Source organism: Solea senegalensis, linkage group LG15 (genome assembly GCF_019176455.1).
Source record: "Solea senegalensis isolate Sse05_10M linkage group LG15, IFAPA_SoseM_1, whole genome shotgun sequence".
NCBI lineage: Eukaryota > Metazoa > Chordata > Actinopteri > Pleuronectiformes > Soleidae > Solea > Solea senegalensis.
Genome location: NC_058035.1, coordinates 7,184,349 through 7,210,281, shown reverse-complemented (window position 1 = coordinate 7,210,281; position 25,933 = coordinate 7,184,349). Strand labels below are relative to the sequence as shown.

Genomic DNA, 25,933 nt, shown 5'->3' with positions numbered 1-25,933 from the left:
TCAGAGCTTCCGGATCTTCTCTCCTGTCACCTTGGGGTTTTCCCTCCTGATTCTCTCTGCACCCTCAGCTCTGTAGTCAAAGGTGCAGTTGTGCTCGTCAGAGTATCGGTGCAGGCTGCAGAAGATGTGTCCACACCTGCAGTCAAAGCCTGTCAGACCAACCTTCTTGCGGCAGGTGAAGCAGCGCTTCTTCTCTTCTTTGGGCTTCTTGTGTGTCTCTGCGGTCCTGTCAACTGATCCTTCAGCCCCGAGTGTTTTCAAACAGTCTGCTGTCAGGCTGCTGCTCCTGGCTGATGTGGACGGTCCACTGCAGTGTCCAGAGTCTTCTGGTACAGATGACGTAGCAGCTGGTAAAGAGATTGTGGTACTGTCACAGCTTTGAGCCAGAAGAGTCTCTCCCCTGCTGCTGCTGCTGCTGCTGTGGGCAGAAGAAGCGGCAGACGTGGTGGCGCATGCGCTGCCGCTCTGTCTCTGGAGAAAGTCTTTGTAGCACACGGAGCACATGCCGTTATTCCTGGGGTTGCCATAGAAACCGCAGCCCGTGGAGCAGAGCACAGGACTCCTCCTGTTGGTCTCCTGGGTCATGTCTTGTTTCCCCGACATGTCTTGGTCTCATCACAAAAGCTTGGTCTCTAAAATAAAAATGAGCAGTTGTCGCGTGACAACCACACAGTCCAGAGGGTTGTTTACATGTGGGCGAACGTCGGTATCTTAGATCTTTCGCGTTTCGCAATATGACGTCACATAAAAAAAAGTTGTACATCAAAGGACTGCCAATTACGTCATGATTCTAAACATGACACAATATTTTACATATTAGCTGATGTATTTATATCTTACGTTGAAAATCAAGGTTTATTAATCAATAGTTGTGACAGAACCTCTATACACAAGTTGTATATAGGCTACCAGTAACTGGAATAACCTCACCAGTAACCTCTGATGAACTACCCTCATCTTGTCCTATGTTTTAACCCACAGGCATTAGTTTAATTCACTACCCTCTTAAGTCATTGGAGGATAAAAATGTCCACTTCCAAGAACTGTTGTAAAAACATTATATCTTTTGTATATCTTATATCTTTTGCATAAACAACTCATCGAAACAACTTATATTCAATCATTTTGAGGATTTTAACCCTTTATTTATTATTTTTTAATTTCAATATTTCTTATTCAGTATTTGATATTAATAGTTTTGATCAGGACTGAAGTTGATCAAGCCCCAAAAAGCAGAACAAAATAATATGTACTATTTTTGTAGCAGTTTTTGGAAGTGGATGTTTTTTTTATTGTTTATGGCTAGTAGAGAGTAGTAAATTTAGTAAATGTGTGACATATTCAATATTTTCTTTATAAATATTCCCCCAGCCACCCAACATTTGTTATATGGAACATAACTAATTTTTGTGGAGGGTTTAACAGTTTAACAGTGACATCAAGTAACCAAACTGCCATTAAATGGTTAAAATCCTCCAAAAAATGTAATGTTTGGCATCAGAAAAATTAAAATTTGAATTCCAGAATTTGCAAGAGGAGACCAAATTGACAAAAATGTTCATAATGATGCATGAGGGTTAAATAAATAAAAAAACAAAACAATCAAAAACAAAATCAAAATCAGACAGGATGTTTTCAGATTTATGAAGACGGGTCTGAGGATTGCAATTAAGGCAATTTTAGCATTATTGATGGTAATCTGGATCTAGATCAAAAAAATAATAAAGTGCTTTCTCCTGTATATTTTAAATAAAATAAATAATAATTCAACTTGGAAATAAATTGCACAAATTATCTATTTGAGGAATACGCACTAGAAGGTGCTCATGAGATTCTTTTGATTCGAAATAATCACGTTTAATGACAAAAAATCTCAATATTACAAATTAAATTCACTTATACAAAAGATACAGAATTAATGTAATACATGATAAATAAATGAATGAATGATAGATAACAAAAAATGAAACTAAAAAATATACACGCCCCCCTCCCCCTGGGCACCCAAAGATTTTTGAACCGCTCCTGGGCACCCAAAGATTTTTGAACCGCCCCTGGTTGCCATGGTAAGTGAATGGTCGCCCCAGCAACGCTTTAGACAACACGTCGCACAGGGAAGCTAAAAGCTCAGTAGTTTTAGAAACTTGCTTGTTCTGATAGATACAAATAATCACATTGAGCGAGGAAGAAGAAAAACATGACGCCACGTGTGATCATTCCACAGGTGCGCGCGACATGAAAGGAAGCGACGGATAACTTCTGATTAGTTCTTTCATGTTCCATGGGATGGAGGAGAACACATCGGGCCTAACACACGCTCAGTAAACACGCACGTATTTGAGCAGAATATGGCGCAGAAACTGAGTGATGAGGAACTGCGGCATTTGTATTCGTGGGTCGACAAAATACCGCTGTCTCGTCCAAAGAGACACATCACGAGGGACTTCAGCGACGGAGGTGAGTGACGTTTAAATACATCTGTCACGTGTTACACCCATGTGCTCATTATGACTTGCTGTGACCCATGACCCTTCACCTCTGCAGTGATGACCGCTGAGGTTGTGAAACATTTCTTCCCAAAGCTCGTTGATCTGCACAACTACGCTCCTGCAAACTCCAGACCACAGAAGCTCAGTAACTGGAGAGTCCTCAACAGGCAAGAAAGCTGCCGTGTTTGTTTGTTGTTTGACAGATAGATAGACACAATAAATGATTCATAATAGTATATATACAGACTCAAACATGTCGCACAAACCTTACACACAAGTAAAAGTACTGCTTGTTTAAAATGTACTCAGAGTAAAGGTTACTCTTGGGGTTCTTTCTTGTCTCGTGCAAAAAAGGACAAGGGGACACAAATCTCACCATTAATTGTTTTTAAATAAAGGCAAACCTTTACAAACTAAAGTGCTGACAGGCACGTTAATTATCCGCCAATTCACATGTCCTCATCACTCGCCTGAAAAGTGCCTGAAATGTGGAAACATCACAGTTCACAAACCTTGGATACTTCAACAAGATTCTCTGCCACATTATTGTGGTCAAACTTCATGTTTGCTTTGCTATAACTATACCATAGGTGAATGTATGAAGTGGAGAAAACAGTATGTTCTGAAAAGAGCCGCTTTGTTCCCGGTTACATTCGGATTCAGAACAAATCAGGGAGCTCAAACAATAAAATACAATATGTTTGAATGATTAAATCAATATATGATTTGCTTCTTAAAAAGTCTTGTTTGCCCTATAAAACAAGGCCCTCACCTAAATCACATATAAAAGCCCTAATGTCCGCCCACGAAAACCAATATACAGACTTCTTATTCAGTGTCTGCCCGTAAACCTGACATTTAAACACACTTTATTCACCATCATCATCGTCGTCGTCATCGCTAATGTGTGTTTCTTTGTGGGGGGGCGGGGAGGCAGGAAGGTGTTTTCCAAGCTGAACTTTAATGTGCCTGAAGAAACTGTGAACAAGATTATCATCTGCTCTCCAGGAGTGATAGAGCCAGTACTGTGCGCCCTGAATGAGAAGATTGACATTAAACTGGAGCAGACCAAAAGCAATGCACTGGTTGGTACTTTTGTTTGTACGTGTAAGCAAAGCAGCGTTGCTGGAACAATAATCATATAATGTTTTTTCTTGTTGTTGTTGTTTTACGCAGGAATCGGAATTCAGTGACCCCAGGAAGTTTGGGAAAAATTACACAGGTAGAGTGGCTGCAAACAAAACCATCCTTTCTAATCCACTGCTGGTATATTTGACCCATGACATGTACAGACATGTTTTTAACCAATAAGATACACGATACATGGTCCACAATATTAATAATATCACATATATTGCAAGACAATCATATAGCGAGACATCACGATATCGGTCTCAAGTGAAGAAAACAAAACGTTAACGTGAAAAGTTAAGACTGTAGGATGCCTCTATTTATTCACAACACACAGTGCAAACAGTCTATGCACGTGAATGAGCATCTCTTATCTCGCTGTAAACTCCCTCTTCTTCGGCCAGGTAACTTGGGACTCCCAATGAGTGAAGTCTTAATTTATTAATTAAAATAAAAAAAAAATTGAACTGGGTTAAATGTGGGAGTGGTAATCAGGATCAGGAGGAAGGACAACAAATCATCCTAAAAATGAGAACGCACATTATTAAGGATAGGTTTTGAGGTTATGTACTTTAGGTACACGTGAAGGTACATGTGTATTTAGTCAATTTTATTATGTATAGCACCTTTCACAGATACAAGTAAAATACTGATAGTCTAAACCCTAGTCTAACTAAAAGAATAGGGTTGTGATGTCCTGTGTTGACCTCACCTGACCTTTGTTCCTCCCCCCTGTGCTCGTGTTTATCATGATGGATCTGTCTCCTCATCTCCTCCCTTTACCCTTTAGTTGTGTTCTTAAGATGTGTGTTTCCTATTAGAGATGAGCTTTTAGTCACATTTAGTTTTGTCTTTCTGTAGAACTTCATCAGAGTGGAGTAATTCATCTGAGGGGAGACGGGATGAAAAAAGAATTGAGCAGATTCAGCAACAGGTATGATAAAAAAAAAAGAACAGTACTTGACTAAAAGTACAAGTATCTTAGCAGAAAATGACTTCTTTTTATAATATTTAAAATCTTAAAGTATATGACATTTACTGTACTTAAGTATCAAAAGGGTTTTTCTGATATAAAATGTAGTTAAGTTTTAGTAATGAGGAGCTAGGATTGATGTCTTCAACTCGAAGGATGAGGGTTCAATTCTTGGCTCTGCTTGTCTATATGTGTCCTTGAGCAAGACACTTAACCCCATGTTGAAGCACGTGAATGGGTGAATGATAAAACTGTAGTGTAAAGCAGCTCAACTACAGACCATTGGCAACTATTCTTCTGATTTTATTTGGTAGTAACGAGTAACAAATATAGTTTGAGTAAAAGTACACAATTTATTTAGAATTGTTACTAGAAATATAAATAACAAAGTAAAGTACAGTAACAAACATTACAGCACTGGTAATGAATATACTGATGTGTTGTGTTTTGTGCCTCTTTTATTTTAATGCTCTTTTATCATTTCTTTTTAGTCACATGCAGCACATGTTGCAGTTTCAGACAGACATGGACCCAATCGTCCTAATGAGTCTGCAGGAGAAAGAGCAAGCGGTCATGGCTTTGCAGGAGACTGTGGAGGTAAAACACACACACACAATCTCGGTTTCATATCGTAGTGAGGACGACACCTTGTGGACATAATGCATTCCCTTAACCATCACAACTAAGTACTCTAAGTACTCTAAGTACTCTGTGGTTGATGAGTAGGCATCTGCTCAGTGGGTATAATATATTTTTTTTTTTTAGTTTTTCATCTGTGGCCATCTCAGCAGGATTTAGAGGAAGTAAACAATGACTCCTCTGTGCAACACCTTAATTCAGCCACTTTCTGGTTTCGTCACATCCTTCTCTCTCTTCCATGTGTGTGTGTGTAGGTCTTACAGCTCAAAGTGAACAAGTTAGAGCACCTGCTTCACCTCAAGGACATGCGCATCGAAGAGCTCACCCAGCACCTGGAGTCATGCAGAGCCAGCGGTGATCGGAACTGATGCCCACACAAACAATATCAGGAATAATTTGAAAGAAAAAATATCAAAATTACAGGTTGAATGGAAAGTGAATAACGCAAGTAAAAAATAGTGATTAATAAACCGTGATTAACTAGATTAAATGATCAAAAAAATTGTTAGCTCATGGTGTTTTATGACAATGTTTTTTTATTCCTTATTTCTTTGGTGTTTACAGCTGTTAATGTTGCATTACTGCCTTCATTTCTTATCTCCTATCCTCATCCCTCTCTCCCTGTTCTCCTTTATTGTCCAAATATTTACAAACCAAATGCATGCATGTCTTCTAGAATACAGTGTGGTGTCAAACACATTTCCAACCACAAAGACTGTGGTTTCTGTTTGTCGACTGTTATTTCCTTTGCGATTTGTGAAGTCCTGTTAGTAATAATAGTTTGTGAATACACTTTTTTTATGATAAAAAAAAGAAAATGATACTCTGCAGTGACTGACCCTCTCTTTCTTTCCAAATTCAAGTGTAAGTCGAATCTTGTGAATAACCAAGTCGTAACAAAACCGAATGGCATTCTATGTTTGTACACTCTCTCACTTCCTTTCAAGTCCAAATATATACACCAGTCATTGATGCATCTCTTGTTCACGTTCAAGTGTGAAGACTGGTCGTTGCTGATGTGAAATGTCAAGCATCGGCTTCCAAAATTGCAAAATTGTGCTAGACATGCTGATTAAATGACATGGAGTGTGTGTCTAGGGCTGCAACTTGGGCCATAAAATGTCTGTTATATGGAGCAAAGACACATTTAAGATGCTGGGAAAAACAGAGGTCTTGTATTAGGTATTAAAAAAACCCACTTCAACTGCAACCACCATGCTGTCAGCAGGTGGCGCTGTGCCCGTGACTCGGTCAATGTACGGCAAAGTTACAGGCCACCTCGTGACAAACGATCGCAATCTGCCAATATTGCGATGGTTGTCGTGGCCACGCCTTTTTGAATCCGCAAAACCATTTCCCATCTTTTCATCTTCGATGTGTCTAGTACAAATTGACGCGTTTTTTTTTTATGTTACAATTAATGTGCTCAGACGAATTCACCAAGATGGATGTCAATTTCAAAATGGCCGTTTTTTGTTCGTCTTGGGCTGCGACATGTTTCCACCACGTTTCGTGACACGTGTAGCAACTTAAGTTTTTGCTTTGTCCTAACAGGTTTCAAATCTCAGGACCACTTTTACACTTTTTCGCCTAGTTCTGATTTGCATGCCAATTTTTGTATGTTTTCACCGTTTTCACTTTTTGGTCATTTATGAGACCTTAAATGTTTAAGGTCTCATAAATGACAAAAAGAGTAAAAAAAGGAAAGAGAAGTGCTGCGTCAACCAGACAGCAGCAAATATGACCTTGACCTGACTTCCTGAGAGGGAGGGTGGGATTTAAACTTGCTGACTTTGTACCCCAGATACGAAATCAGACAAACACTCCACTAGACATCAACACATGAAAACAAGATGAGGATGTACTCACACAAGCATGGTTTATGATCACATTTCTCCCAAAGAGGGGAAACCATGTCAGAAAGCAAGTGCCGGCCCTTTGTCTGTGGAAAAAGCAAACACCAGAGAAGCTTCCATGAGGAGTTTGATAAGAGGAAGCGATCCCTCATCTGGTCACTCAGACGAGGGAACGCTCAGCAGTCACTTGTTCACTCACACTCACCGAACATTTCCTGAAAACCTCTGTTAGGTTAGGCCAGGGCTCCAGGTTTGGGAGGAACATTTTACAAAGTCAACAGACAAACATACAGGTGTTAAGTCAACAACACGTGAACATGGACTGTAGAACAGCAGAGAAAGTGTAAAGAACAGTGTTTTATTCTTGGGGGCAAATTGGTCATCTTGAATGTGCAAAGAACTAACTATCTATAAAACATGGTTTCAAACACCTTATAAGTTCATTTCAAAAACCATTTGTTGCATTTATTGAACTACCAATAAAGAAAATGTAAATATATTATCAACTAAAACTAACTAAAAAAAGGTTTCTGTTCAAGCTTAACTACAATTTTCTGAATGAAGAAAAAAAATAATGTGCTTTACTATTGATCTGCTTTTTGTAAAATAGTAAATTTGAAAATGCATGGATAACGTAGATTACATAACATAACAAATATATTTTAGCATTAAAAAATATAATTTTGGTTAAAGAGCTTGTACATACAGAAACATAAAAAAGGATTTTAAGAAAACCCAATGCTGTTAATTTAGGGCTTACATTAAGTGGTGGTCACCATTGAGAAAGCTAATCCAAACAAAGAGCAAACACACAGTGTGGCAAATATTTAGCTTCAAATTACAACCACAAACATTTGTTTTGTTGACTCACAGTGTTAGCTCTCCTCCTGCTGGCAGCCAAGTGTACTGCACAATGTCTACACATACACAAACAGGCCCAGGGGAGCAGAGAGGTACCAAAATAGGCTTTATTTTACAACATTGTCAAAACTGGAAAAACATTTTCATTTCATATAAATCTTTTTAAAACAGGGAGACAATGTTTAGATTTCACAGATCGTACAAAATATTGACAAAAAGAAAAAATTCTGAAAAAAGGAAATTCATACCCTCCTTTTGCAGCGTTATTTGAACCCACCACCAAAGCAAACGCAGAGTGCAGCCAGTAACTTCCAGGTTGCTGGAGGTCAGGTACACATCACAACATCCTCCAAACAGTGTCCCACTGCTAGATGTTCCTTTCTTTGCTAGAGTCTCGGACGAGGCTGTCACGTACAGCATTGTACATACAAGCACACAGGCTAGTTCAAGTGGAAGTTTATTATTACTGAGACCTTCACTCTGGATTAGTCCACGGTTATTCATTTAAGGCTTGAATTCTCAATAGTGCGAGTATATTTCCATGGTTCTGCCAAATAGTGCCGAACAAACACTGACACCATTGCAACTAGCACCAATTTGCATCTGGAGTAAGCTCATGCGTTGACATTCATCGCTAAAACAAAACAAAGATTGTTTTTTTTTTGTCGTGTAGTGCTGGAGCTCACGCCGTTACACCAAACATGGAACACAAAAATCTAAATGTTTCTACATGTTTTTTAACTACTATATATAGGAATTGCATGAGTTGCCATTAAAATCATTTCAATTATTTTGTTATGGTTGTAAAAGGTTGCAGTACGTCAATATTTGACTTTCATAAAAATGTAAACAAGCACAGCAGGTAGAGGAGACGCCTACTGTAAACAGATGTAGCAGTAAAACGGTGACATGCACAAAACATGTCACCATAAATATTCGCAGGAGCCAAAATTTGAATGTAGTATAAAAGGTGTTTGTTATAGGATGATGGATTTTCAACCGTAGCTTGTGGTGTTCATTCTCATTTTACTTAATATTCGTACACAACCGTCAACTATGTCTTTCGGAGTATCGTCTTCAAGCAGCTCTTTTACTGAAATAAGATTTCCTGAGAATGAATAGTAAGTCATTTCACAATAAGCAGTAAAAGAAGAGTTAGCTGGCAAAATGCAAACACTGCTAATCATCAAGATAATGCCAAAACTAATATCAACATGCACAGCCCCAACACTCAAAACTGAATAAAAAGGAAGGATTTATTGACTTTACTTGACAAGGAAGACGACACGCAACCTTGTCAAGTGCATTGTTGCGTTCACACAGTGCAGTAACTTTGAACACTCAATCCTCTTGAATTAATTTTTAATTGCAGGAAAATCAAATTTGATTGGAGCAGCAGATCTTTTTTTCTTCTCAGTTTGCTTCACAGTAAATCTCAGTGCAGTGACATCAGTCTTTCTGCATTCTTAAATCACTATAACTGACCTAACACCACTGTGTTATCGACTTACCTAAGACCACATCATGAACCATCCTCCCACGTTAAAAAGAAAATATCAAACTACAACTAAACTGAGGCTCAGGTGAAAAGTTAACAGTTAAAGTTAGGCCACTTGTTTGTAGAACACTCTTAAAAGCTTGATGTGTTATATTACTTATCAGGAAACCTAGGTGGATCAAAATATCGAACATCCTGCGTTTAATTAGTGTCACCTGACAGATTCCAGTTGAAATAAAACAGAAATTAATTGAAAAATAAAAATCAAGATTGATTTCATCACAAACCACCCCCCACCCCCTTGCATACAAAGGCAAAGTTCAACACCACACAGATTGCAAGCACATGTAAATTTGGGGCAACATGGTGTCACCTTCCCAGGCAGGAGCATTAATTATGCTTTTCATTTTTAATCATGGCATCATTCTCATTGCTAAAACATCTTTTATCAAAGAGTGGAAGGTGGAGGAAAAAAACAAACAAAAAAAACGTTCCCTTTAACGTTGCCGTTTCTACCGCTCACTTTCACCTTACATTCTCTCTCTCCCCCCTGCCCCTCTCTCTCTACACCACTTACATTTAAGACTTGAGGTGTTTTGCTCACCAATCCAAAAAAGCCAAAGAGGATCAAAACCATCCCACCAATCACCTTCAGTTCAGTGCTCTCCACCCCACAGACAAGACAAGTCCTCATCAGGCTCTCCTGTCCTGTGTAGAGGAACGGCTGTGGAATCACTGGCCAGCTAATTTCTCTTTAACGTTGGACTGAGACTTAGGCGGACTGTTGGTTCCTTCTACAAACATGTTAGGGATGTCTTGGCCAAAGTAGATCTTACTGTTAGCTGCTATGGCCTGGTACTTCATCAGCTCCAGATACTCTGGGGTTAACTTCAACTGTAAAGATTTGAGACATACACAAGAGTATGTGAGGATTAAATTAAAATTGTTGCGTGATAGTGTGTTTGTGTTTTTTTGTTTGACTTTACCATGTTTGCTTCAGCAGACTTGGCAGCAGTGTAATACTCTGCATCAGCCTTAGCCTTCTCCCTGGCCACGAAAGCAGCATCTGAGACAAAGAGACAGTCAGTAAAGTGAAGCTACGATTGTAGCTACCACTGTCTTTGACACAGTATGTAAACATTAGTGGGGAATCAATTTCAGAAATCAAAATCAGTTCCCACCGAGCTTGTTGGTATTGAACGGTTTCCAGTTGACCTTACAGCGCGCGCGCGCACACACACACACACACAGCAGAATGACTGGCAGCTAGTTTTTGTCAAACAACACTGCGAGTTATCTTATCATCCATTAACTTTAAAATATTCAGTGTATTTCAGACGGACTAAAATGTTAATGTATTTTTTATATATATATATATATATATATATACATAAATAAAAAGAAATAAATCATTAAAACTGAATAATTGTGGTTTGTGGACAAAACAAGACATTAGAGAACATCATCATTTCCAGATTTGGGGCATTTGCAGCATACTGTGGGAAAAAACGTGTGTGTGTGTGTGTGTGTTTCTCTCTCACACAAATCACTTCACTCTCCTGTCATTCCCCTACTGTCTTACAACCACAACAAGCAGTGTGGCTTACACACAACACCCAATGCTGTGCGACCAGGTTAAAAGAAGTTCAAGAGGGAAGGCAACGTTAAAATGTAGGTCATTGGCAACAGGAGGAATAGCATTAGATTTATTGGTGGAGACATTAATAAAATGTTTGAAATTTGGTACAGCATGTAATGAGGGAATAAACAAATATTGATATATTTTACTGTTATTAGGGTTATTTATTTAAGGAGCCTCATTGTACAGAACACCAATGTCTGTACCCTGTGACTCAGAAATGGACAAAGCAGACTTTCAGCGGAGTTTGTGTCCTATCCAAGGAAGCCAAGCTGCCCCTCCGCTCCCCCGTAATTCAATCTATGCTCAAAACGCAATCTGCATATCGTAATGCCTATTTAAATAGTACCATTTAAAATCCAGCAGAGGGCGCATGTAAGGTTTCCTACCATATCATGTTAATGTCAACTGCAAGAGCAGCAGCAACAAGCCCACAGTTCATGAGGAAGATCTCCTCTCACTGTAGATACAATATATTAGACAAGTATTCAGACACCTGATCATTACATCAACAGGGACTGTGTATTAATATGGAGTTGGTCTCCAACAGCTTCCACACTTCTTGGAAGACCTTACTTAAGTGTTTCTATATTTTTTTTTTCATGTTGTCATGCACTGATGTTGGACGAGAAGGCCTGACTCTGTTCCATTTTATCCCAAAGTTGCTCGACGGGGTTGAGGACAGGTGTGTGCCAGTCAAGTTCTACAACACCAAACCCGTCAAACCACGTCTTTAGAGTCCTTGCTTTGTGCACTGGGGCACAGTCATGTTGGAATAGAAAAGTGCTTTCCTCAAACTGTTGCATAGTATTGTCCAAAATGTCTTGGTATGCTCAATGCTGAAGCATTAAGATTGTCCTTCATTGGAGACAAGAGGCTTCATCCAAATACTTTTGTCCACACCTAATAACCACCTATAATCTAATTATCTGTAAATTGGCCAGTGGAAATAAAGCTAGACAAATGTGAGATCAGTTTGCCAGAAGTCACAACATAAAATAACAGACACAATCTTGTCACATCAGAAAACATAACATTTAAATTAAATAAACTAACCCTCTATTTGAGAGATCCTCTTCTCCGTCTCTTTCTCCATCACCTTCTGCTGGAACTGGATCTCTGCTACCTGGGCCACTTTCTGAGCCTCTATAAGAGAAAAAAGTTGTGAGCTTTAACACATGTAAAGGAGGTGGAGGTCAACAGAAAGGTTACACACCAGTGCCAGACAGAAAGAAACTGCTCGTTTATGGCTCATGTAAATGAAAACATAGCACATTGAATTAGGTGTACGAAGACCACAAATTTACCAATAATGGCCTTTTTCCTTTCTGTCTCCGCTTCCTTTTCCACCACCCTCTGAGTCTGAGTTGTTATTAACAGGCGAGTCTTCTCTGCTTCCCTGCACACATACAAACAAATTGAAAAAATAAATCTTACAAGTATTTTCTTTGTGGGTGGGTAACAGGGGAAATTCAAAACTGTGTTAGTAAGTGCAGATTTACAAACTCACATGAGTTCAAAGTTCCTCCTGATAGACTCGGGGATCTTTGGCTTGGTAACACGGACTGCCTTTATTACAATGTAGAAACAGAAAAAAAACAAGATGGGTCTTTTCTCACAATCTGTCTGTCAAATAATTTCACAGGGAGGGGAGAAGTTAGAACACAGACTGTGAAGTTACATTTTAAAGAAAGTACAATATAGTTATGTTGAGGTCTAAAGTAAAACTATGACAGCCACTCCATAACAAACTAAACACACAAATCTTTACAGCCTTTTTAAAACACTGTAGTTTAATTTGTAACCATTTACTGGGGCCAGGTCATCAAAGGAGTTTTGATAATAAGGATTCATTTCAAACTACTGTCAAAGATTCAGTTATTAGGAGAAAATTCTGAGAATCTGCATAGTTAATCTAGACGGCATACAGTCTGACTTGCACCACAAATGAACATTGAGTTTTAAAGATGCCATTTCCACAGAGACTGCAATACTTTACCTCAGGGCAAAATTCTAAATATACAATAACAATAAATACAACAATAAATTCTGAAAATGTACACAGGAAAATAGTAAATGTTTTGATACACATTGAAGAGCAACATTTCACAACGGTATGATTACAGCATCATTTACATCTTCAACATTTCCATGTGCTGTATAAACGGAAAAACAAGAAAGTGCTTTGAATATTTTACACCGGATGTGTGACCTTCACACAAACATCAGTCTATCATTATCTGACATCGGGATGATTACCGTAAACATAGTCATTTTTGGTCATATCACTTAGCCTTTTGGGTTTCTTGCAGCCATGCGTGAGCCACATTCTAGCTCTGCTGTCCCATGCAAACTCAAACTCCGGTCTGTACTCCCCTCTAGTTTTGTGTCAAGTTACCTGTATTGTAAGTCCAGGTGCCATAGCGTTAAGATCTTTCTGTAATGCAGTCTTCAGGTTCTCATCTATAATGTCTGCAAGACAAACAAAAACAGCAGCTGTTTGTATAAACGCCAGTCTGTGTATCACATTTCAGGTAATGTCAGTAATGAGCACACACAGAAACAGTTCTCTGTGAACACAAAAGTGCACTCACCAAAAAGCTCAATGTAGACCTCCTGTAGTGTGTGCACGCTGCAGAACTGGTTGAGCTCGTGGTGAATCTTGTTGAAAATTAGTGTTTTATCATAATCAGCAGTGTAGTTCCTCACGATGTCCACCACTGCACATTTAACAAATATAACATTGTAAGGCCACAAACAGCTGTTTATGAATCAACCACATGAGGAACTTCTGCAATGAGGGAAGTAAGAACATTCTGTACCTGCTGTAGGGACCAGCATGTTGACGACTTCTATTCTATCAAAATAGATCATTACCCCACCGCTGTGAAAGGAAAACAAAATATCTGTTAAATATATAATCAATTGACTATTGTAGCTACATTGCTGAACTCAGTTTTACCTTGTTCCACAAGGCACATTCTTTATCTCATCAGTTTGGAGAGTAGTCTGAAAGAAATGTTTAAATGTGAATGTTCAATCTTGTAATTGAAAACAAGTTGTTTGACAATATAGTCTTCAGCTGAGCAATTCATTCTAGTAAACTTAAACCATCTCCATCCTTTTCATCACAACTGAGCTCTGGATGATGTTAAATTTAGGTTACATTATTAAACCTCAATGTTCATGCTCTATATAACCATACACAGGTCTTAGCTACTTCAACAAGTGTCTTTGGTTGTAAATCTGTCTGAAAACTCAGAATTGCAGCAAACGGAAAATGCAATAGGACACAAAATGTATTTAAGTTGCATTCAGCGTATTTAACAGCAGCAGTGCAGCCACAGTTGAGTGGCAAATGTTTGCATGTGATAGCTGATTTATTTATAGACGATCTCATTTTGGTTTTCATGTGTAGCACAGTACAGTGAACTTGTACTTTCCAAATAACTCTGCTATGCATCAGAAATCTCTTGTACGACTGTCTAGTTTTTTTGTGGCAGGTGCAGTGGAGCAGTCATGACCATTAAAGAAAAAAAAAAACAGTCTACACTTGCTTAATTAATATCATTTACTGTGACATATTTGATTGAAATGTATGTGTGTACTTGTTTCTTCTTCAAACTCTGCTAAAAAGCCAGGCTAAGTTTACCTGCACAGATCTGAAGGTGGTAATGAAAGGCATCATAATGTGATATCCAGGACCGTTGGGACCAGTCAATAAAGCCCCACCTCTGAAACAAAAATAAATTAAGTCAGACTTCAAAACTGGAATATTGTATAATTGTATTTCAAGGGCAGTATGGCAATATGGATTTTATTGAAAAATACTACATTGAAGCATGAACATGTCAAGTCACTAACATCTCCATACCCAGGCTGAATTTACATGCAATATTATCTAAACATGGATCTCCATCCATCCATCCATCCATCCATCCATCCTCTACCACTTTATCCTCCACATGAGAATCGGGGGGGCACTGGTGCCCATCCCACCTGACTTACAGGTCGCCAGTCCATCACAGGGACAACATATAAAGAGGAACAATCATGTACTAACACACAATTGGCCTAATTCCCAAATCTGCACGTTTTTGGACTGTGGGAGGAAACCGGAGAACCCCAGAGAAAACCCACGCACATACGGAAAAGAACATGCAAATTCCATGCAGAATGGCCCTTATTACGCCTAATACAAATAATAATATGCCATCCACGTTCAAAGAATTTATATGGGTTAATTCCATTCCAGTCATGGGTCAGACAATGTTACGATACCTGTAGTACACAGCAAGGTGTCCTTCCTCTATCTTGTGAATGGAGGAGTGCAACATGATGGCCATGACTCCTGCTATAGCTGCAAATACTGCCCCTACATGCGGCATCGTCATCCTCACTAGCGCTCACCTGCACACACAGAATGAGAGAGGAATACACATCCTTTATACAATGCACAGACAGTACCATTACACATTAAGAGAGAGACCTTTTCTGTAATTGTCAGCAGCAGTAAACACAGTTGATTAGTAGTTAATTGCGTACACAGAGCTAAAAATAATTCTGTCTACTAATAGATTTAACCTTCATGAACGTTTAGAGAATAACTACATGGTACAGAACTATTTTGAAATGAGTCTCATGAGGAACACTGTCTGTCCGTGCAGTCACACAGGACTGTGAGACTGCATGTCCGCCAAGGAATGTATTCCAAATATGGGGAATACTCTTTTTTTTTGTATTATTAATTAAAATGTCTTCTTTAGTTGGGTCTCCCATGCATTTTCTCTGCTATCCCTATTAAAAAAATATATATGCAAAACATTGCATATATCATATTCTGGTTCCTGAGTCCCTCTTCAAACAGGCAGCTTGCTGAACTGTCTGTCCAATTTAGTAATGAATGCAACTTGAGGCAAACATTCAAGTGAAAGTGGGCAAATGGTCATGATCTCTTGTTTATTCCAACATCTATCAGACTACTCAACATGAAATCAGGTTAACTCTGTCATTTACTCTTCTCTTGCACACTTTGCACAGTGACTACATTAATGCTGTCTTTTGACAGTGTTTTCTATTTTAACGGTTTTTAAATCAGGTCGTGCATACATACATTTTAATGTAATCTTAAAATGGTGTGTGTTTTACGGTAGGCGCAATACTAAATCATTTTATTATTAATCAAACCCTAATCCTGCAACTGTAGTAGCACTATTGCCAAAGTATAGATTTCGCTGGAGACGATGTAAATTATATTGTACATTATTTAATTGTAGGCGATAGTATACTCACTTCATTACAGATGTCACAAATGTCAACTTAACCTAACCCACCGTCATTCATGGTGGAGAGCCACATAAAAAATAAATTTTAATTATAGTTTTATATCCAAGTGACTACTTCAGTGTACAGTATGGAGCGACTTATGGAGTGACTTAATCAGAACATTTAGCCTAACGCTAACGCTACTAGCTTGTAAAATACTGCATTCACAGAGACAACTTGCGATTCACTGCACACAATGCAACGCGTTGGCCCCGTTGACACCAACAATAAATATAACATTTGTAGTGAATCCAACAAAGCGACACGGGACATACTATTCGGTTTGTGACGTTAGAGTTAGCCAGTAGACGGGGTTAGCATGCTGCCGCCAGCTAGCTCTGTGATTATCGGGTGGTTCGGATTGTTTAGCGTCATGCTAACGTTAGCTCGTTACGCTGCCGCCGCAGAGACACCGGTAAATTTACTCACCTTGCGCCACTCGCTGTAATACAACAAAGCTCAATGTGCGATCGTTGGTTTTGAAAGGTAAATAAATTGACCACAGAGTCGGGCACTACCGCCCCTTTTCTCTCAGCTCTAAATCACTCACCTTCCTCCGCCTCCTACAGCTTGCACTCTCGGTTTCTACTTGTTACATGATGCTGCCTTCATGGAAACTCGGAAAATACACAACTTTTCAGCACCATCAAATAAAAATTTATATATGGATTTATATAATTTGCCAGCCAATGTCATAAAAACATAGCACAACAAAGGACATTTTATAGGAAAGAGGATTAGGGCCACATATGAGTTCTTTTTGGAAAATTCAAAAATAAAAAGACTAATCTCAGAATATGTTTGGCTCTGTAACTTTAAAATTAATGATTTAATTAATATTGCTGTACATCTTTTGATTATTGAAAAGTTTATTTTCATTTGCATTATTTTTATTCTATTTCAAAGGTTTTTCACCTGAACAGCAGATAAACACCTGCTTAACTCTATCAGCCGTCAACTGGAATTTGGAGAGGAATAAAATAGAGGATCATAAGGAGTTTGAGTGGAATCCAGTTCTTCTTTGGGTAGAACATCAATCATTTTCAAGTGGGGAACTTTCCACAGACATAGAACTTGTACAAGATGTACAATACATTTCTGCAATGGACAGATCAGATAATTCATCAGCTGTAAAATATGAACATTATATTTACACAGTGTAAATAGATCCAATAGATTAAGTATTAAAAATGCACAAATCATCTCTAAAATGTCACCATTAACACCTCAAATGAAAGGTGTCCCTTTAGTCCCATGGTTCTCAAACTGTGGTACATGTTCTTGGAGGAAAATCAGAAATACTGGGATTTTCACATGTGTATAAAATAATTCTAATAACAATTAAATAATAATTAGAGTCGCCTTGTCTTTTGCTCATTTCACTATACAAGTGTCATATGTGATGATAGAGCAAATTATCTTATTGGGAATAAATCTGCTTCCTATGAAGTTTGTAGCTGACTTTGCTCGACCAATTTACACTACTGTATTTTAGCGTTGACTAGAATGTCATAGAACATGATAGAATCAAATTGATAAAAGCATCCATTTGTTTCATAAATCAATTTACTTATTTATTTCAGAAGCACATTACAAAGTTGCCTACTGCAAAAAGAACATGTAGTCTATAGATATGGATGTCGTATAATACAGTATCTATTTAAAATTCTTTCACAAGGCAAAAAATTAACCCACGCCAAAGTCCCACAGTCTTTCTGAGACCATGACTTTGAACTTCACTCTCTCTCTCTGTCATATTAAATTTATGCATGTCACTCTGTGCTGCATTTTTGCAGTTTGGATTTCAGCAGCTCCCAAGAGAAGTTTGAACCCAGGGTTTTTATAAACAAGCTATTTCCTGTGTGAGTGTGCAGACAGTTTTCTGGTTCAGTGTGTGAGGCGGTTAACTATATTCCACTTTTTTTTTCTTTTTTTTAACACTGAGAAAATCCCTTCAAACTGCTTAAACAAAGACAAAACATGACATATGTGGAATATACATTTATAAAATGTACTCACAATCCATCATTCATAGTTTATAGCAGCAATGTTTTTACTTCAACATATATTCAAAGTACAATAAATATGTTTGGTGACAGCTCAACATTTTACATTTTTTAAATTCAATAATTAACATTTTAGTTGGAAAAATAGCTTATCACATCATGCTGCTTCATACCTTACTTTCTTACAGCACCTTGTGGATGTAAATGACACAGTTTCTAACAACAAAGCTTTCAGATAGTGTAACTAAAAGGCACCTGTTCTCAATATATCAATTATAAATCATTTGATCTACAGCTTCTAAGGTTGAGCTTTCACAACACTGTACTGAGTCCAACTCCAGTCCTCCTCCTGGAGAGAGAGAGAGAGAGAGAGAGAGAGATAGAGAGAATACACAGATGACATCATTTTACATGAGTGACATCTCAAAATCAATCAAGACCAAGTGTAATCTTACACAGACAGACATACACAGTGTTCATATGTGTGCAGTCCATACCATGACACTGTGCTCCATCTCCTGGGTGGCATCCTGCAGCAGAGACGTCAGCTGACTCAGGTATCGCTGATTCTCATCCAGTAACTGATGAACAGAGTCACTGAAAAAAAAGAGAGGAGAAACTACTATAAACTATACAATATTTCTTTGTGTGACACATTACAAAGCACAGTCAAGTGAACGCAGTGACCTCTTGTGGTACATAGAAGCAGTCACGGTCACTGTGTATAGCTCTTACCCGTCAGTGGTTTGTTGCACAATTGGCTGGGCCTAAAAAATACACATTTAAAGACAAAACCACACAACATATTAGCTAAAATGTTTTTGACTCATGTTTAATACTGTACTGCAGATCATCAAGCTCTTAAAATTGAGAGCAACGGCCAAGAATCCTTTTTGTCGTATCGTGTCTTATGTACTCACACAGGCAATCTTGAGGAGAAACCAGAATTCTCTCTGCCTCTTCATCTGCATCTGCATCACTGCCGCCTCTGCAGTTTTTATGTTCTCTACCGCCCTCTCCAACTTAGGGAACAAATCAACGATGCGCTGCTTGCATACCAGAATTGTACTACAGGGAAAAAAAGAGTTGGGGGGAAATCACATGAATAACACAAAGAGAGATCTGTAAAATTTGGTTTGCAGTGTTGGACATGTATTTGCTGTCATGTGTCTGAACTGTCTGAACTAGTGGACATATTACCTCAGATGTGTGTACAAGTCTTTCAGTACTCTGTCCTGGTTCTGAACTGTTTGGAGAATGGTCTTCACCATGTCTGAGCTGTCACTGTAGCCGTGTGGAGGGTCGGGGCCTAGAAAAAAAAAACACAATCCCTTCAACATTCGCCTTCTACCCTTTTGTCATCGCTATGTATGGTGGCCTTTGTGGACCAGAAAGGATGATGTATGTCCTTGTTTGTGCAGTAAGCTTCTGCTACAAAACCTGAAACGCACATTCTGTCTAGTTAATCTGTTTGGGCTGCTGCAGAAACACTGCAGAACAAGATGACGGCCTCCTCAAAGCAAGGCACGTTCTTAAGGCTTATTCTAAAGCGATGAAAACCAAATTATTATACACTATACAAACATAATTATGAGTAGTATAGTAAACCACCCTAAATGTAACACACTGGATCTTTAATTTTTACAAAGACGTGCCTACGTTTATATATCATAATTAATACTAACTTTTGCATTTAGCTTTCAGTTGCTTGTAGAGGTCAATGGCCCTGTCCTCTCTGAAAAAAAGACAGTTAACGTGTGCATATCATTTTTTTGTTATTATTATTATTATCATTTAAATATAAAAAAGACACTGACAGTTGTTCCATTACATCCCCTGGCCTCCTAGCAAACGCACTTCTCTGCAACTCCACGATCTCAGAATGCAGAGACACAATTTCTTCATCGAGATACCCCACATCTGCAACCTGTGACCGAAAACACCACTGAGCATGAAGTGCTTTCTAAACTTTGCATAAAAATAAAATAAAGTTGACAACAATCCCACCTTTGTAAACTTGTCAGCCTTCTCTTCGTTTTCCTGCCACGTTTTCAACATTTTTTCCGAAGCTTCGCGTGAAAACAACAACAGTTTAAGGGTTCAGTGGTGACTTTAAATAACAGTACATATCACAGAGACAGTTTCACGTCGACTCACAGATGCCTGTGTGTCTCTGCTTGGTGTATTGCTCAAGGTCGTGCTGGATGCTGGTCTTGAAGAAAGCCAGTTTGGCTCGGAGCTGCTGTGACTGGGAGAAGAGCAGGTTCTTGTAACGTGTTAGGTTGGTGTTGTAACGCAGCAGACTCAGCCTGTACAGACACAAACACAATGTCAGCATGATTCAGATACGACCGTATGTATACACTATGCGTTTATGCACTTACATGGCAGCTTTCTGACCCTGGTACAGACGTATGTAGTCCTCTTTCAGGCCACAGATGTAGCTGACTGCTTCCCCCCAAACTTTTCTCAGAGCAGAGAGTGGGAGCTGTGTTTTAGTCTCCCTGACTGAGAAAACACATAAAAAAGACATAAAACCCTCACTTGAATTTGCTGTGACTTAAAACCACCTATTTTTACTTGCTCAATTGTCAGTCACAATCAGTAGCTTTTAAAGACCAGAAAAAGACTCAAGTTACAGCTTTGGTTTTCACCTATAAAGTTGACACTGTCCGGCAGTGGTCGAGCAGTCAGCGGCCCAGAGTACTTGGTCAAGCTCTTATCAAAGAGGAAAACAATAACGCAGTCCCAGCCGCGCTGAAATGAGAACACAAATCATCAATTACTCCACTTGAAATCTTTGTTTATGTTAGAATTTGCAGATGCATTTCTTTCCCAGAGAAGCCAGCATTAATTATTGCATTAATTGCATGGATCCACTTTGTACAAACCCGAACAGCTGCTAAAATTATTGAAAAAATATAACATTTATGTTTTACATGTATTCAGATTCAGCCTAGATTCTTACACTGCAGACAGAGGTCAGAGTCAGTTTTATATCAACAGAGCTGATCTTTGTCTGTTTTTGCTGGGAAACACACACGTAACATGTAAGAAATGGGCAAGACGCACCAAACTTTTAGCACAGTCAGCTCATGACTATTACTATTGCAGCTAGAGTCGGGAGTCCGAATTTTCCTACTTAGAAGTTTCACCAGGAACCCACCCAGTCAGATGTCCAACTCAGAAAGTTGGAGCAACCTCACAACCTATGTCAATAGTGAAAACCACTCTTGCTACTTCTGTTTATTGCATGTCTGTCTTATTTGTTTTGCATTAAGTCAGTTGCACACATATTAATCTTCCATTTTTAAATGTGGACATGTTGCTACACTGTTTGAACAACAGAACAGAACAACACAGGCTTTACAGCAAGTGCCCATGGTTTTTCTGACTTCTCATTGCACTAAAAAAAACAGAACTATCCCTCTGATGAAAACAACAACTAATGCACATTGACATCAAAGACTGCGACAGAATCTAAGCCAGCCGCCTGAGTTAACACTGGTGTCTCATACCAATCCATCTGGCAGACAATGTGCGGGCGGTCTGCGTGGGTCGAGGGAGATTCCCGAGTCCAGCAGCAGCTCCTGACTCAGCGGAGAAATGTGGGTCTGAGTCTGCGTCTCCAGGCGAAGCTGCAGGGAGTGTAAACTCTCCTCGGTTTCCAAAACCAAAGAGTGCAACTGAGCAGATGTCATGTCCAAAACATGAATCACCTAGAGAGATAAATGTGCCAAGTGTGAAGTTTGCTCTGCTTACTGCCCTCTTTTCTAGCAGCATGTGCTAAACAATAAAATCACTGCGGAAAATCATACTGACTCTCATGCTGAGAATATTCTGAAGAGCGGTGTAGCAGTATGGCTGCTTTCTGTCAGGATCCAGCCCTCCGCCACGTGTTGCAGGGTCCCACAGTAACAACATCTGTAGTAGAGACTCAACTGGCTCCAACAGTGGTCTTTCAACAAACACAACAAAACAAAAAGGCTAAGATAAAACAAGGGTGCTGGTAGGTATGAAAAAAAGTATCTGTATGGCTTCACCTGCTGAGATTGTTGGGATAAGGGAGATGTGTGGAGAACCGGACTTCTCCATTCATGTCCTCGACTGCCATGATGTCCTTTGGACCTTTATTCTTGACTTTACTTGTCCTACAAAAGCAAGCAAATAGTAAAGAAAATTAAATGACCTATTTGAAAAATCGAACACAAAAAAACACACATTTAACACAGAATTATTATTGTTGAAAGTTATTAAAAATGTTGGCTCACCACTGGACAGGTTGCATGTGGTGTAAAAAAGGACGAAAGCCACAAGTGCATTCAAAAATCACTGTCCCAAAGCTCCAGTAGTCCACAGTTACAGTGTAGGGTTTACTCTCAAACAGCTCTGGAGCCTGGCACACACACAGATACTAATATGTAAATATTAAAAAAAAAAACGTCTTGAAGAACAATGAGTGGATTTAGGGCTGCAACTAATGTTGATTATTTTCTTGATTAGTCAATCAAATCAGTTCAAAATGACGACATCCTCAAAGATATTCAGTTTTTCTGCTAAACCAGAGTACATTCATGCATGCAAGAGGCTGAAAAAACACACTTTTCACCATATCTGACAGAACAGATAAAATGATGATCAAAAAAGTAATAATAAGTTGTTGCTGTCATTAATGATGGAAGACTTACCAGATACTGGAGAGTTCCAACAAAGGATGTGCAGAGACTCCCCTGATCCAGGTCTTTTGCATAACCTAGATCTATGATTTTATGGACCAGCTGGAGGCAAACACACAGTTTTATCACAATGAGAGCATGGCACAAAAACTGTATAATATACTACATGATACTGCAGATGACACCAGCATACATGTACACAAATGGCGTGTTTTGTTCTGTATGTACAGTATTTTTTGTGCGTTTCCTTGAGGAATAGTAGCAAAATAACCATCCCAGACTGTTGCATTTTCCAGTACCCTTCCCTTGGGGTACCAGAGTAATAGTACAGTACAGTGTGGGTGGAGTTACATGGCTAAAGAATTGAGTTCACCTTCCCATCGATCTCCTGAAGTACTATGTTCTCAGGCTTTAGGTCTCTGTGAATGATCTTGTTTTCGTGGAGATACTGGATACCAGAACCTGCAATTCCACATGCATTATGCATTTAAATGTGATAACAGTGCATATTTGTTAAAAAAATAAAGTAACAGTTTAGCAAAATATTACCAATGTCACCGAGAAGAGAGAGGATCTCACTCTCCTTCAGGCCACAACAGTTCTCCGGCTTATTCAACACCTGAGTGAAGAGGTACAGATGGTGTGCTGTTAAATGGAGACAATAAATTGGTAAGGATTTTACAGTTGACCAGTTTGGTACCTTGCGTAGGTCTCCTCTAGAGCAGTACTCCATGGCCAACAGAGGTAGGTCATTTAAAGCAATGGAGCTCAACTCTTCAGGTACTTCTCTGGCCTGAACAACATTCACATGGTTTAGTCTGTACATGGAAGAGAGAAAAACAAGTAGCTTTAGTGGAAGATGTACAGAGTTTTTTATGGACTAAGATGATGTTCACTCACTTCTTCATAATCTGGATCTCTCTGCTCCAACGGTCTTTATTCTTGGAGTTCAGCTCCAGGCGGCAAAGTTTCACGGCGATCTTGTCTCCCAACTCCTGCAACCACACACAAACAAAGTAAGAGACAGATTTGATTCTGGACTTTATGTTCTCCTCGGTGTACAGGTGACAGATCTTACAAGGTGCTGGTACAGGTAGACGTGCCCAAAGCCTCCCATTCCAAGTCTCTCCTTCATCTCCCATGCTGAGCCACAGAGCTGGTTCTGTCGGAGTGCAGCCCGCTCCATAGTGTGAGGTGTACTAGAGCCGCTGGGCAACAGACGTGGTCTGTAAAAGATTTCAGCAAAAATTTTGAAAAAATAAATTCAAATAAATAAATAACCAAAGTAAATCTTTGTAAAATATCACGCTGCTTACAAACTTTTGGACTTTACTGAGTGAGGTCTATACATCAGCAGAGAAAAAACAGTTATTGTGAACACTTCAGTGAAACAAACACAGCATGATAGCGCTGAACTATTAATTGTTTTCTAATTAAAATCTAAATTTCAACCAGCACATTTAGAAAATCACTTATTTCACTTATGTCTGTCAGCATCAACAGATCGCCAATATTAGTGTTAAATCACACACCAGTAGAACTGAAAGGCATGAGGAATGCACTTCATTATGTCCTTTTATTTTAATTGTTGCTTTGACGTGACATTATTTTATTTATTCTGTTACTACCCTTGTTCAATATCCTTTGATCAATTTTTATTCAAATTTAATCAGCCAATACTTTATCATTGAGGGCAGCAGCATGGTGTTGGAGGTGAAGCAGATGAGCCTCAGTGTGGGCTACAACAATCTTTCAAAACATATAAACTGTGTTCTCTTCTTTGTGATGTGTTCAATATAAATGCTGTATCACTTTGTGAGTCACTTTCTTATAACATATGTTTTGTAAACGTGTTAACACAACACCCAGTTATAGCCATTCACAATTACATTGATTAACACCATGAGCACCCACGATCCTGTCACCTAGTTATTCACAGGTAACAGGAACACAATATTTTTGGTTTTTCAGTGTTATATTTTCTTTAGTGTTGTGTCACATGATCTGGGCCTTGTATGTTTTAGGAGTTTGGGAAACTATTATGTATGTGATGTGCCGTTTAACCATAACAAACTACATTCCAGTATTAAATGAATGGACATTGATATGGATATAAGTATTAAGGCTTAGTAATTTAAAACAATGTATTCCTTCACTAAGGTTGCATATATGTACACACAGTATGTATTATGTTCTTTATCAGAGTAAAGACTCCAGTCCGACTAAACGTATACATCCAGGAGTAATTGGACTATAAATCGCAGCTCGATTTTAGTCAGACTAACGTGTTGACATGACATTAAGGGATAAGAAATACTGTATTAGTCTGACTAAATATATTTAACATGCTTGTAAACAACCACATAACCGGGTATATACAGTAAAACAGTATGAATTTCCTCCCAAGTCAAATCACTTGAAGAAGTTCGTATACCACTGGTGGAATATGTACCACATTTTGAGAACCAAGGATCTGGACAGTGAGTGATAGGTTCACGGACGGCAGAAAACACAAACACGACAGGACTTTATGAAAATAAAAGCTGTTTTTACTCTACAAAGACGATGAGATATGAACTCACCTGCCGGCGGCAGCAGACACTGGTCTTTAGCTGTCAGAACATTGTTGCTTCAGGAGGAGTTACTTTTACAAACGTGTTGTTTACAGTTCGGTTTGTCGAACAAACTTTAAGACAAATTTAATTTAAAACTTAATCCCCTCACAATCCATTTAAACACGGATTTAAGGGTGAGGTTAGTGTCGTGTTTTTGTTGTCGTCAAGTGGACATAGTCGAGCCGAGAGTCTGCGAATAGCGAAAGTAAACCGACAGCCGTTGTT

At 38.8% G+C, this 25,933-nt stretch overlaps 4 protein-coding genes across 5 annotated transcripts; 1 reads left to right on the top strand and 3 right to left on the bottom strand.

The window, feature by feature from the left end:
* Positions 1-603, bottom strand: LOC122782089 (AN1-type zinc finger protein 6-like). The gene has a single exon (XM_044046293.1). The coding sequence runs from the start codon at positions 601-603 to the stop codon at positions 1-3; it is 603 nt and encodes a 200-aa protein (XP_043902228.1).
* A 1,482-nt stretch (positions 604-2,085) lies between these two features.
* Positions 2,086-6,055, top strand: spef1 (sperm flagellar 1). The gene is made up of 7 exons (XM_044045988.1): positions 2,086-2,457; positions 2,545-2,656; positions 3,427-3,574; positions 3,666-3,711; positions 4,482-4,554; positions 5,085-5,190; positions 5,487-6,055. Exons 1-7 carry the CDS (start codon positions 2,349-2,351, stop codon positions 5,598-5,600), a joined length of 708 nt encoding a protein of 235 aa, XP_043901923.1. The 5' UTR covers positions 2,086-2,348; the 3' UTR covers positions 5,601-6,055.
* A 1,979-nt stretch (positions 6,056-8,034) lies between these two features.
* erlin1 (ER lipid raft associated 1) lies at positions 8,035-17,014 on the bottom strand. Of its 2 annotated transcripts, none has more exons than XM_044045987.1 (12): positions 16,962-17,014; positions 15,368-15,496; positions 14,739-14,820; positions 14,049-14,095; positions 13,909-13,970; positions 13,681-13,806; positions 13,485-13,558; positions 12,597-12,655; positions 12,394-12,485; positions 12,143-12,232; positions 10,434-10,513; positions 8,035-10,341 (listed from the first exon to the last, which is right to left on the bottom strand). In XM_044045987.1, exons 2-12 carry the CDS (start codon positions 15,478-15,480, stop codon positions 10,180-10,182), a joined length of 987 nt encoding a protein of 328 aa, XP_043901922.1. In that variant the 5' UTR covers positions 15,481-15,496; positions 16,962-17,014; the 3' UTR covers positions 8,035-10,179. The 2 variants fall into 2 exon arrangements, with proteins under 2 accessions (XP_043901922.1, XP_043901921.1); XM_044045986.1 differs by lacking the exon at positions 16,962-17,014 and adding an exon at positions 16,841-16,955.
* A 1,383-nt stretch (positions 17,015-18,397) lies between these two features.
* LOC122782266 (inhibitor of nuclear factor kappa-B kinase subunit alpha-like) lies at positions 18,398-25,933 on the bottom strand. The gene is made up of 22 exons (XM_044046551.1): positions 25,676-25,933; positions 24,172-24,319; positions 23,994-24,088; positions 23,794-23,911; positions 23,643-23,712; positions 23,467-23,555; positions 23,106-23,195; positions 22,689-22,813; positions 22,461-22,568; positions 22,240-22,375; positions 21,936-22,136; positions 21,072-21,174; positions 20,802-20,925; positions 20,575-20,726; positions 20,425-20,486; positions 20,235-20,344; positions 20,103-20,152; positions 19,618-19,726; positions 19,338-19,485; positions 19,153-19,184; positions 18,915-19,014; positions 18,398-18,766 (listed from the first exon to the last, which is right to left on the bottom strand). The coding sequence occupies exons 2-22, from the start codon at positions 24,277-24,279 to the stop codon at positions 18,716-18,718; spliced, it is 2,181 nt and encodes a 726-aa protein (XP_043902486.1). The 5' UTR covers positions 24,280-24,319; positions 25,676-25,933; the 3' UTR covers positions 18,398-18,715.

Bases quoted from the DNA above. Each gene is read 5' to 3' on its own strand.
- LOC122782266 (XM_044046551.1), bottom strand. From the start codon at position 24,279: ATGGAGCGGGCTGCACTCCGACAGAACCAGCTCTGTGGCTCAGCATGG. The intron at 20,487-20,574 runs GTGAGTCGACGT...TTTCACGCGAAG, and splicing joins GCAGAGACACACAGGCATCT to CTTCGGAAAAAATGTTGAAA. The intron at 19,185-19,337 runs GTGAGTACATAA...TGTATTTTTTAG, and splicing joins TTCTCCTCAAGATTGCCTGT to GCCCAGCCAATTGTGCAACA.
- erlin1 (XM_044045987.1), bottom strand. From the start codon at position 15,480: ATGACGATGCCGCATGTAGGGGCAGTATTTGCAGCTATAGCAGGAGTC. The intron at 13,971-14,048 runs GTAAAACTGAGT...TTCCTTTCACAG, and splicing joins AATGTGCCTTGTGGAACAAG to CGGTGGGGTAATGATCTATT. The intron at 10,514-12,142 runs GTTAGTTTATTT...TCTTTGTCTCAG, and splicing joins GAGGATCTCTCAAATAGAGG to ATGCTGCTTTCGTGGCCAGG.
- LOC122782089 (XM_044046293.1), bottom strand. From the start codon at position 603: ATGTCGGGGAAACAAGACATGACCCAGGAGACCAACAGGAGGAGTCCT.
- spef1 (XM_044045988.1), top strand. From the start codon at position 2,349: ATGGCGCAGAAACTGAGTGATGAGGAACTGCGGCATTTGTATTCGTGG. The intron at 3,575-3,665 runs GTTGGTACTTTT...TGTTTTACGCAG, and splicing joins AGACCAAAAGCAATGCACTG to GAATCGGAATTCAGTGACCC. The intron at 5,191-5,486 runs GTAAAACACACA...GTGTGTGTGTAG, and splicing joins CTTTGCAGGAGACTGTGGAG to GTCTTACAGCTCAAAGTGAA.